The sequence below is a fragment of the Neolamprologus brichardi genome, chromosome 12 (assembly GCF_056152115.1).
Source record: "Neolamprologus brichardi isolate AB-2024 chromosome 12, ASM5615211v1, whole genome shotgun sequence".
In the NCBI taxonomy this organism is placed as follows: domain Eukaryota; kingdom Metazoa; phylum Chordata; class Actinopteri; order Cichliformes; family Cichlidae; genus Neolamprologus; species Neolamprologus brichardi.
In genome coordinates, this window is record NC_142115.1 from 11895066 (window position 1) to 11908314 (window position 13249).

The 13249-nt window shown below is 41.8% G+C and overlaps 1 protein-coding gene across 1 annotated transcript; it reads left to right on the forward strand.

The window, feature by feature from the left end:
- Positions 1-7024: 7024 nt before the first annotated feature.
- Positions 7025-10392, forward strand: lrrtm4l2 (leucine rich repeat transmembrane neuronal 4 like 2). The gene is made up of 2 exons (XM_006803192.2): positions 7025-7270; positions 7778-10392. Exons 1-2 carry the CDS (start codon positions 7267-7269, stop codon positions 9379-9381), a joined length of 1608 nt encoding a protein of 535 aa, XP_006803255.1. The 5' UTR covers positions 7025-7266; the 3' UTR covers positions 9382-10392.
- The last annotated feature ends 2857 nt before the right edge of the window (positions 10393-13249 follow it).

Below are 13249 nucleotides of genomic sequence, written 5' to 3' on the forward strand. Positions count from 1 at the left end.
CTCTTTATTGGTAGTGATACTGAAATACATCATGGGTAAACAAAGGATGCTCTCAAGGCTTCATAATGGGACTTTGAGTCTGGGTCAAAGTCATCATTTCTAATGGGTCCCTCTGCCCCTGCACTTAATGAGCAGCGTAATTACCAGTAATGGACATTAATGAATATTTGAGCTCAAATCACAAATAGTTTGTGACAAAGAAATTGCTTAAACTAAAATAAAACGGATGCATGTAGCACTTCGCCATCAGTCACTGATTTAATTTCCAGTGTTAGATCGATAAGCTAACTGGAGGTGAAGGGCAGGGCATTAATCTAAACACACACACACACACACACACACATACACAATCACTTTCTCTGGCATGGGCACATACATAACTGAAGGAGTGGCAGTGACGTTAGCACAGCTTTTACCCTTCAGTGTGCTGTGCAGTCACCTCACAATCTTCTGTGTGTTTAGAACCATCTGATGGTGCTTCCAAACTTTCATTTCTGAAATGTTTATGTGTTCTTAAGCAGACGTGTGACACCATGTGGTGCAAAACAGTAATATAAGCAAACAGCTCTCGCACGTGTACACGTGTAAAGCAGGGTTATACGTGGGGTTTGTTATCTGGGGAATGATTTGTGACAGCAGTGGTTCTATTTATTTGATTAGTGCAGCAGCACTGACCCAGTTTTGCAGTAATTTGAATTTAAAAGGATGGAAATAAACTTAAATCAAAAACTTTTGTGTGTATGCATTTTTTACACACCAGTAATGTTCAGACTTGGTGCTTTTTTTTTACTATGGATTACCAACTTTTTCTGTTATCTACTTTTTATGCTCTTGGATTTACTTAAATGTATTTATCTTGAATATATATTGTGCATATTAAGAGCAAATATATCCTTTTAGCTTATATGAAGTTTGCTTCTTGGAGGTTTTAGACGTACTCTAACTGGTCACTGTATTAGTTATATCTTTTTTACCTTCAGAACTGCTTTAAGTCTTCATGGCATAGATTCAATAAGGTGCTGCTTCTGAGATTTTAGTCCATATTGACATGACAGCATCACAATGTTGCTGCAGATTTGTCAGCTGCACATACATGATGTGAATCTCCTGTTGCACCACAGCTCAAATGTTCTCTATTGGATTGAGATCTGGTGACTATGGAGGCCATTTGAGTACAGTGTTCAAAATACCAGTTTGAGATGATCTGAGCTTTGTGACATGCTGTTCTGCTGGAAGCAACCATCAGAAGATGACTGTGGTTATAAAGGGATGGACACAGGCAACAATACTCAGACAGGCTGTATGTTTTAACAATGCATATTTGGCACCAAAGTATGCCAGAAAAATATCCCAAACAGTATTACACCACCACTAGCAGCCAGAACAGTTGATATAAGGCAGGACGGATGCATGTTTTTATGTTGTTTATGCCTAAATTCTGACCCTACCATCAAAATGTCACAGCAGATTGAGACATTTTGTGTGTTCAGAGATTCTCTTCTGCATCTGTTGTTTGTAACAAGTGGTTATTTGAGTTACTGTTGCCTTCCTATCAGCTCGAAGCAGTCATTCTCCTCTGACCTCAGTCATCAACGAGACATTTTTTCCCAGAGAACTGCCGCTCACTGGATATCTTCTCTTCTCAGACCATCCTTTGTAAACTCTAGGGATGGCTGTGAGAGAAAATCCCAACATATCAGCACTTTCTGGAAAACTCCAACCAGCCAACAGCCAGGCACCAACAACCATCATCATCCCATTCAGTTTGCAGTTAGCAGGTCATCTTCCCCATGTCTGCATGCCTAAATGCATCAAGTTGTTGCCATTCAATTGGTTTATTAGATATTTGTATTAACAAGCAGTTGTTAGCTAACAAAGTGGCCAATGAGTGTACAGTAACTTTAAGATTAGGAACGTTGTTTTGTTAGCAGACTGCAGTGCATGAATAAGAATGTGGAACTACGTCTATCCCTTGAGATTGGCCATGAAAGTCTGCTAAGAGAAGCAGTAAGGACATGAAAAGAGTGATTCCCTGTCATCCATTTATTCACTTCTATACATTATAAAGACAAAATTAAAAGACACATTGATTTTTAATATCTATTTTATGGTGGATGGAAATAAAATGGAGAAGAGTAATATTAGCAATATAATATCACAAGATCTCTCCCCATTGTTGGTGGCCCACTTTTGTGTCAAGTAATTTAAATCCAGAGTAAAACTGCACGTGTCTGAGGTGAAACGTACTGCACCATTCTAGTCGGTCTGTGAGGTCGATCCCCTTGGGGTCTCTTTTGTCCTCATACACAAACATCTCAAAAGTTTTTTCCACATATGGATGTATGGAATAGGAAGAAATTTTGATGTTTATGGTGGAAAAAGCTGTTATATCCTGTATTCCTATCCCTATTTTTTTTTTTTTTTAAATCACAGCACGTCCCTGCTGTACAATCATCCCAAGCCGGGTTCCTTTAAATCCCCTGTGGTCTGTGCATCACTTCTTATTTATGTTGTTGAACAAATCTAACATGACCCACTTTCACATTTCATTCAGCTTTTTCTGGAATCTGCGAGAACTGGCATATGCAAGGAATAATTGAGTTTCACAGTACATTTATAGGCAACTTTTACACTGAAAGGAATATGTCTACCTCAACTCCTTTAAGCCTTTCTCACTTGCATGTTTGCTTTGTGCTTATTCTTGCTTTCAAGCTAAAATCCATCTGCTTGCCAAACTGAGACAATCATGTGGGTTTCTCTGCTGCTTGATAATGGCACCTCAGGAGTCATCGGGAACAAGTTAACGCCATAAGAGACCAGAAGAATGGCTTTCTTTTGACTTTAAACAGCTCAGAGAGCAGGGGCATAAACAACAAAAAGGTATATGCACTCACCTCACTTTGCAAATACCTCAGCCACCAAACTGCTTACTATGAAACTTTAATGACTGTCTGTGACTGACTGAACCCTGAATAATAGAGCATGGGCGGAACTGCTTTTTTGCAGCATAATGAATCCCACTGAAACGGGATTTAGAAATGTATAGTAAAATAATTAGCACAAAGTAGAGTCAAACAGATTTAATTTGCGCTGACCCTGACTTCTAAATTTGAAGTTTTAATTACCTCCTGAACATTAAAAAAACATCCTAGCAGCAAGTAAATATTTCTGAGAAAGAAGCTTGGTCCCAAAACATCTGCCACTCTACCCCCTGCTGCTCCTGTGACTCAAACAGCATGCTTGTTTCTGCCATTTAATACACCAGAGAGAGCGTGTGCCGACTGATTGCTGTATATAAAAGCTGATTCCTCCAAAACCGATCCTCATCCTAACACAGCTCAGTGGTCGCACCATCATGCAGCCACTTTTCATTAACAGTTTTGAAGTTACGTGCTGATTTGAAGTTGCAAAGTCATTCATCTCACCTGGGCTTATACTTACTTTTACATCTTTCTCAAGCTAAAACGTCAGCAGCTGTAACACTGATGCATTTAACGAAGGGGTGGGGGGCTGGTTAAACAGTCATTAAAATGCTTAAAACAAAACTCTTCAGCTTCGTTTCTCCAGCAAAAGATCATTAAAGCATCTCTCTATATTCTAAGTCTACCTTTTCAAACTCTGCTCTCATGCATAAGATAAACTTCTCCTTCTGCGAGGAGGCCTGTGAGGATCGGTTGGTAATGCATTATAGAGATGATGGTAATGGGCTTGTGCATTCGAATCCTGAGTCAAACAACCATAATGTTCCAAATGAGCCTTTCCTTGCACCGCAAATATCAAGGTGCTGCTTTTAAAAATGGTTTATGTTGCTTTCATTTGTGTATTTCCTCATACATAATGCAGCGTACATAGAAAAGCTCTGCACACACGAGACAGCTGGGCAACAAGGATTCCCTATCATCAACAACCACAACAAAAAAATGTAACGGTCCTACTTCCAACTGGGGACTGAAAAGACAACTTGAGTAGGCAACAGGCTTCGCTGTTTTATAAAGTATTGATATAAATATAAAAGAAAACAAAGGGACGTGCTCTAGCTCACAAATGATTTGTGTTATTGTAGGTGATGCGACAAAGCAAATCCAGTCAGTGAGGAGAAACAGTGACTCTGTTCCTGTTTATCATCTTATCAGGGACCTGTAGAGGCCAGCCGAACAGCTGATCTCCCTACAACAGCAATTCTTCCTCATATACTTAATAATAGAGTAAAACCAGGGTGACCATTTTAAAACAAGATATTTCAGTAAAAGAAGCTTGGTATTTCAATATGTGGTCTATATTTGGCAATATGACTGGTATGAATGGTGGAGACGGGTTGCAAAGAAGCTTGCATACGTGGACAGGCTAAAGCAGTTTAAATTTTCTGGCTGGATGTGCTGAAGGGCATCAGCTGAGCCATCACCAGATGTGGCCAAGCATTGAGGTTAGCTGATTTGGCGGGATTGCGGCTGAGCTTTACTTTCAGGCATGTCTCAAATGACAATATGCTCAATATCTGTATTTGTCAGGGTTGGCAGGACCAGATTCTATTTCGAGTATGTATTCTCTAAACAAATAAAAAAGATAAAATGAGAAAATGTCTGTAAATAATGAGCAGTTGAGGATCTCAGTCACTTAGATGTTTGTTTTTCCACTGTGTACTGTTTACCTTTTTCATTTTGTTCCCAATTGCGATGAAAGTGCTATATAGTTGTTTAAACCTTACGTGCAAATAAAATTTTAATAAACCTGCTGCTTTAGAGTGACTGAGAGTCATTTGTTTGCATGAGCAATGAGACGTTGTGGCCAACCTCCTCGCGCAACCGCTGAATACCTGGGCATCAAATTCATTTCAATGCAGTTTGAGATATAGCAGTAAAAAGCTGTCAAATACTAAAAGAAGGCCTGAAAAGTGCAACAGAAACTCAGTTTCTTTCTGCAGAGTTTCCCTCCTGTGGATTTCAATATGTGCAGCAGCAGTCACGTAAAGGCAAATTAGCCATCAAGTTATCTCTGTGATGCATGTGATGCTGTAACAGAAGGCAACTACATTCAAACATCTACCCATCTTCTTCTGCTTATCCAGTTCCAGGTCTTGGGAGGGGGGGGGGGGAATTCCTCCCATCTGTCATAGGACGAGTTATGAATGGCGCACCCTGGACAGGTCGCCAATCTGCAGAAGGGCACAAAATTACCATGAGAGGCAATTTTGAGAATATAAACATGGTTGATAATTTGTGGCCTAGTGAGAAGAGTAAAATGTCAGAGAAAGTTGACTGAGTGGGTGATTAAATCCTTCCACCTGTGAGCACCAGATGTGCGTTATATTGACAACAATATGTGACTGCATGCAACTCGCTGTGCAGTCCACATGTGGCACAGTGCAGGCTCTTAACAAGTCAGTTCAGACACAAACTTATGCCTGTAAAGCCCAACTTTTCTTCATCTTCCACGCTGTAACATCCTGTTTATTAGCATCGTTTTGAAAAGGCGGGCTCGCATTTTTGATCTCTGAGAACGGGTTTGAAAATGGCCCAGAGGAGGATTCGTCTGCTGTCACTGGCAGTTAAGAGATAGCGGTTGTCACATCTGATGACATCCACAATTATACTGTCAATACAGAAGATGGAGTCGGCGTGCATACGGAGTCATTTGCCATATACAAAGTGAGTTCCGGCTGATAACCTGTTTGTGGAAGCTGACACCATCACTGACAAACAGCACAGCTCACACCCTTAGCTGAGAGCAGGTTTCATTTTCTCCATAGTATTTATGTAGAAACTGGCACTTCTTCCACCTTAATGTTACAAATTGTCAAGCAAGCACTTTGCCCCCTAAATGAAAAGTAATCTATGAGTTGAATAAATGCATTTAAATGACATTTAAATACAAAGTGTGCCACTATAGACATAATCAACCCTCTCTTTAAAGAGCAGAAATACATTTCTCTTTAATGCGCTCCACAGGGATGGCAGGAAATATTGCTTTCCCAGTAATATTACAAATATGAATATGAATTCATCAGCTTGCTCTCGTTACCCACAAGTGATCTGGTTGGTTACCTATCTCTCTCCAGTCTTCGCTGAACTGGTGAATTTCCAGGTCTCTGCAAGCCATACGCTTCCCTCCGCGTGCACAAGGGGTTGCTGTTACCACACCTTACAACTCAAGACTCTCCGACTGCTGTGCATTTTCCACGCCGTTGTGTCCAATGAGGTGAGTGCGTGCTCTAAGCAGATTTAGCAGAGTATGAAAGATGAGCGTGAAACAACCACAAAATTAGAGGTACCCTCATCCCCTCCCACTTCCAGTATGTTTTGTTTCCCCTTTTGTTCCTCTGCCGTCTGTTGAGTGCACACTTCATAAAGGCCATTTATAATCCCGCTGTCTGGAACATTTCTAGCCAGCAAGAGGTGCTGACTGTTTATCTGCGTTAAAGTGTCAACATCACACTTAAGCTGTTAGAATAATTAGCATTTTTGACAAGCTACTCATCACACGTTTTCTGTCACTACTTGATTTTTTTTTCTGTTTTCCTGAATGAATGATTCCAAGTGCTGAATGAATGGTGGATGTGGATCACAGCCCCCCACCTCCACCACCAGCCCACACTTTGTTGTTTTGATTACCCGCACCCCCGCCCCCGTTTGTTGTCTCTGTCATCATCATGTTCGGCACTCATCAGGACACCGGTGCAAGTAAACGAGGTGAAATCTTACTATAAATAAATACAAATAAAATACATAAAATAAAAAAAATGCAAAGCTTGGTTTCAAAGCTAATTTTTAGAAGTAATTTTAGGTAGCTTTTAATTCAACCCAGGTTAAAAAAAAAAATACGAGCAATTAATAGATAAAAAAAATACTAATACTTTGCTTTAATTAATTCATTAATTAATAGCTGGTTTAGGCATGCGTGGCTGGAGGTGAGCTTGTATGTGTGTTTGGAGACGCCTACGCCTCTGAGGGGAGAGAGAGGGGAGAGAGAGAGCACAGAGTGGAGGATTGTGCATCAGTCTGTTGGCGCTCAAATGGGTAATTGCGCACACAGCCGACTGGACTATAGTGGCGACTCCAAGTACGACCCAGGTGTGAAGGCGTCCTATTTCTGAGCGGCATGCAGGGATCAGGGGGTTTGGACCGCTGCGGAAAACTTGCTTCTGCTGCTCAAGTCATGCTCAATGTGCAACTCTGAAGCCGCATAAACTGCGACTGAGAGCAGTTTAACGCGTCTCTTATCGTTCTTTTTTTTAACCCCCCTAGAGGATTACTCCTTCCCTCGGTAACCATGGGTAAGTCATTATGTTCCTCACAATTTAGTGACACAGTTTCTCCCTCCTGAGGCTCCTCGTAGCCAAGACGACGGCAGTGATCAGTTTTTAATGGCAGATCATTATTATTATTATTATTATTATTTCTGTTTAGTTCCTAAACTGAATTTTGCTTTTATTTATTTATTTATTTATTTATTACCTAAGGATAAGCAAGGAGGATTTTCAGCAGGATTTTACGTGTCTGGTCTTTGAAAAGCTAATAATAATTACTGTTATTTGCTTTTCTCTTTATGCGAATATGATCACATATGCATACCTTAAAAATAGCTGACGTCAGACTGTTATCAATTCTTCATGAAGCAGGTCTGGAGTCTGAGACATCAGACCTCAAGCTGCTCCTCTCTCCATGATCTCCTGTTTGAAGGATGAATTCTTTGCCTTTACTTATTTGAGCGTCCTTGAGCAGGCATTTTCTTAAACCATGTCATCTCTTTGATTGCTTGTGCTCCACTCTACCTCCAACAGGTTCTGTGATGTTGGACTGGCGGTTATCATGTCTTCTTCTGCAAGCAGCTGTTTTGCTGCTGCTCAGCAAGGGGGAGAGGATGTGCCCCGTGAGTTGTCGCTGCGAGGGAAAGATCGTTTATTGTGAGTCAGGCATCTTCCACGACGTTCCAGAAAACATCACCACGGGATGCCAAGGTCTGTCTCTGCGTTACAACAACCTGCAGGTTCTGCTGCCGTACCACTTCGCTCATCTCGGTCAGCTTGTGTGGCTTTACTTGGACCACAACTCAATCACTGCCATAGATGCTTTAGCTTTCCACGGGGTGCGCAGGCTGAAAGAACTGATCCTGAGCTCAAACAAAATATCCCATCTGCACAACAACACATTCAGTGCCATACCAAACCTGAGGAATCTGGACTTATCCTATAATCAGCTGCAGTCTCTCCATCCCGGACATTTCTACGGGCTGCGCAAGCTACAGAATCTCCACTTCAGGTCCAATGGACTGAAACAGATCCTCGTTCGTACTTTTTTGGAATGCCGCAGCCTGGAGTTCCTCGACCTGGGTTATAACCGCTTGCGGAGCCTCACCCGCACCGCGTTTTTGGGGCTGTTCAAGTTGAGGGAACTTCATTTAGAGCACAATCAATTTACCAGGATTAATTTCTTTATTTTCCCACGCCTCAGCAACCTCCAGGCTCTTTATTTGCAATGGAACCGCATACGATTCATCAATCAAGGTGTGCCGTGGACTTGGCAGAAACTTCAGAAACTGGACCTCTCGGGGAATGAAATCCAAATCTTGGATCCCGCTGTTTTCCAGTGCATGCCAAACTTACAGATACTGAACCTCGAATCAAACAAGCTGAGTAGCGTGCCTGTGGAGGCTGTGGCAGCATGGACTTCGCTGACCACCATCAGCCTGGCAGGTAACGCCTGGGACTGCAGCCCCAGCATCTGCCCTCTCATGACATGGCTGAGAACCTTCAAAGACTCCAAAGACATCAGCATGATATGCAGCAGTCCCAAGTCTGTGCAGGGCGAAAGAGTGGTGGACGTAGTGAGAAACCACTCAGTATGCATAGACATGTTAAATGTGTTCTCGACCACTTTCATCATTAGGGGTTCAGCTGAAATTGTGAATATCACAGCTCCCCCGTCTCCCTCTGATGTTACAGACCTGGCTGCACAGACGTCCACCGCTTCGCCTGACCAGCCTGGCAGGACAGACAGAGAGACAACAGAATCCACAACTATGAGCTCTACAGCCCACAACTCCCCCGAAACCCCTACATCATTTATCCCTGAGCTACAGTTTGAACATATGGCTTTCCATAAAATCATTGCGGGCAGCGTAGCCCTGTTCTTGTCAGTGTCATTGATTCTGCTGGTTATTTATGTCTCGTGGAGGCGCTACCCCAACACCATGAGGCAGCTGCAGCAGCACTCAGTCAACCATAAGCGCAGAAAAAAGGCCCGCAAGCAGGAACAGGACCTTAACTCTCAGTTGCAAGAGTACTATCTGAGCTACCACTCAAACTCTGAGACAATGGACTCCTTGGTGAACGAGCCAAGGCCGTGCACGTGCACTATATCAGGATCAATAGAATGCGAGGTCTGAGCTGCCCACTAAAACACGAGATATAAAGTGCAATTGCTAAGCAGAGGTAGATAGGGTTTGTTTCCCCTCCAAAAAAAAAGATTAAGTGGTTTTTATCTCTAATATGAGATGATAGATTCTGCAGCAGTGAATAAAACACTGGGGGGCATAGTACAATATAATTATATGCAGAGAAAAGATTGGAATGGAGAAATATATTTGGAGAGCTAATTATCGCCCTGACTGACACAAGAACAGTGGCAGGGTCAGTCGGGTTAGCTGTGTCTGACCTTACAAAAAGACTGGATCTTTGCTAACGCGAAAGTCAGCTCCACAGAGAGACTGACCTTATTCTTAGTCAGAGTATATTGCCATAGAATATACGAGCCAACAAAGCCACTTTTTACTTGCAACTGTTTTGTTTTTTTTATTTTATTTATTACTATTATATAGCTTGTAAAGCATTTTGGATAAATGTCAATACCTTTGAGTGTATGTGTGTATATGAGTGTGCTATGGGGATGAACTAATAGGACTGCACCTTATTCTCACAGATAGTTTTTGTCCAGTTAAATTATTTTTGCATTGGGCCCCACAGTATAGCAGTAGCAGTACCATAAAAATGGACAAGGGTGGGGGGCAATCACAGAGAACAATCTTGTCCTGAGATCATATGCATGAGGCCGTTCTCTTTACTTTAGATGCTTCTTTCTCCTGTAAAAGGATCCGTCCTGACTACAGAAAAAAAGAGAAAAAATATGTGTGCAATTTGATTTGCTGTGAGAAAAGCCACACAGATGAACAGTATTTAAATACCCATGAGTCTGAATCTCAGGACTGACGTTTTCCAAGCTGTACAAATCTGTCAGGTCCAACAGAAGGCCTTGTGTGTGTGTTAAGAAGTAACAATGTTGACTTTCAACATATTTTGTATTGATTACCGCTGTCATTGTATGGACTGTTTGTGTAAAGACGTAATAATGTGGATACTAGGAATTCTATGTGACTGTATAATTAAAAGAAACACTGACAACTGATGAAAAAAAGAGAGAAGAAAATGTGTGTGTGTGATGAGAACGCTGACATCTGACGTGGCGCATGGCGAAAAAAATATCTCTTGAAATCCATGCATTGTGATGTGGATGTTTCACATCTCATTGGATTTGCAGCTGCACACGAGGGGGAGCTGACATATTTCCACGTGTCTCGTTTTCCTGCTGTCTTCTCTTACACCCTCTCCCGGCACTACAGTATTGATTGTATCTGGGTTACACACCTCAAACAGAGGGTAGGGGGACCATGTCAGTCCCTGGGATATAGCTGATCTTGTTTAAAAAAAAAAAAAAAGAGGAGAGGAGAGGAGTATTATACTCTGTTTTACTGCGGAAAGGTTTGGTTTAAGTGGAGCCCAAGTAGGCGATGCCATTCTTTGAGACAAAGAGACATTTTTGGTCCCTGAAACCAGAAAGAGATTAAGAATCTCTGCTTTATATAACCACGTATTCACTGTCAGTTTGAAAATACAGCTCTGGTGCAGTGAAAGGAAGGACAGAATAGAGGCAGGCCACTGACGGACAGTGGGTGTTACAGGTCAAGGCTGTTATGCTATTATGAAGCTATCAGCTGCACTGGTTTGCTATTTTCCCCCATCATCTCCTCCCTTACGTATTCTCTTTGTGTGTGTGTGTGTGTGTGTGTGTGTGTGTGTGTGTGTGTGTGTGTGTGTGTGTGTGTGGTTTACTGTGTTGACAGAAAAATGAACCCGTGCCAGGAGGCAAATGTTCACACGTTGAGCAAGACACACAGGCAGCACTAGTGTTAGCATATATGAGCAATAAAAAGGGGTATTCGTCCCAACGCGAGAGATTCAGCTGAAAAACGGCATCCTACAGTCTCTCCCTCGCAGCTGTCACATTTTTTTTGCTGTCTGCTTTTTTTCTCTCCACCTGTTGTGTTTTGAAGTAAATGCACGCTTGAATCCCTCTTATTATCTGCTATTAGCCCGTTCGCACGTGTCGTGTGCTATACGTGGAAACTTTCTGACAGGTCAAAGGTTGTTTAGATGTGGATTTATGATCGCTCAAAATCCACTTTCCTTATCCTCCAGGCAGGCGTCGAGGCACGCTGCCAACAGAATTTATATCCATAAATCTGGTTTCTAGCTTGCATACATGATGAATTTCTTCTTGTGGGCCTGTGGCGAAAATGTGAGGCCGTACAAAGAAAAAATATATAATATGAACAGGACAAACGATTTGTTGATCTAATTTCTGCAGCTATTGTAATTAGTGTTTGATTTGTCGTGTAGTGATTGATGAAAAGCAATTCCTTGTGTTTTGAAATGTTTTGGTGTTGTGCGGCTAAGAAAGGAATACTGATTAGAGAGCTGCGGCCTGCATCTTTCAGATCGCTATTGGAGGATATCTGTGCGGATGAAAGATGCTAGGAATGCGCTGCTTCGGCTTCAAGCAACATTGCACAAGTAGAATCACATTTTGCTGGTGAACTCTGTAAAAAGCTAAACCTTTACATACTAAAGTATCTAATACCTCTGTGAAGTTCAGCTCAACAAGGCCAGAAATGCTCACTTGCTCGCCCCTCCCTGGTGGTCATGAAGTTTTGATTTACAGCAGTCACTGGGGATTTTTCCAAGGTAATGCATGTAACTCTTTGCACAAGGTGTATGCTGGTTATTTGAAAGGTAAGCACACTAATCCTAACGCAGCAGTGATGGTATTTTATCCCCTCAAACACATAATTTTATTTTTATCTGGCTGCCTGATTTCTATTTTCGAGGGAGGTAATTTAAAGTAATCTCTCAAATTTGGGCAATAGCATATTAGCATTCGTGCCAAGAGTTTGATGAGAAAATTGATAACACTCCTGTGTTTGTCTGGTAAATATAAGGCAACAGCCAGCAGCCAGTTAGCTCAACTTTGCATGAAGAATGAAAATGAGGAAACTAGCCTTGGTTTGTCCAAAGGTAACAATTGCCACCCAACGTCGTCGCTAAAGCTCGGTAGTTAACATCCCATTTGTTTAATCCTTAAACAAGCCAAATGATTAAGACTGTCATATGTAGTGGGTTACATCGCTGATGTAACTTCCTGAAGGATCAGGTGGTTAGCTGACACCTCGTATAGTTAAGGCTTTATCTCATTGTTTTTAATTGTTGTTGTTTTGTACATATCTAAGACACATGGTGTGTGTTTTTACTGATCGTGGCTACATTATCAACCTGAGTACCGTTAGCTACATGGTGTAGAGGTTGCCGAACATATAAAAAGTCGCTGGTTAGAGACAAGAAGGAAATACCAACCTGGTCTCAGAGAAGTCACAAGCTAGTGTACTCCCAGTGTTGGTCCAAAGCCTAGATAAATGGTGTTGTTGTGTCAGGAAGGGAATCCAGTGTAAAATTACAGTGCAGCCCTCCTGAGCCAGGTTCTGCCAGAGGTTTGTTCTTGTTAAAGGGATTTTTTTCCTTCCCACTGTTGCCAAGTGCTCATAGGGGGTCGTCTCTGTATTACTGCAGGGTCTTTACCTTACAATACAAAGCACCATATGATGGCTGTGGTCATGATTATGTTGTGCTATATAAACTGAAATGAACTGAAATTGAAAATCTGTGCTAAACCAAAGGTGTGGAATCATCTGCTGTGGCAACCTCTTATAGGAAGTAAAGGAGTGTCTGAAAGTACTGATAGTAATATTTGCTGGTTTGTCGCCTTTGTTTTCCTTTTGACAAAGCAGTGGGAGGTTTTTACGTTGGGCCCACAGTATTGCAGTAGCACTACCATAAAAATGGATGCAGGTGGGAAATTCCAGTATTTAAAAACAGGCATGATCTTGATATTGAGGGTACAGGCAGAAAAAAAGTGACATCTTTTAA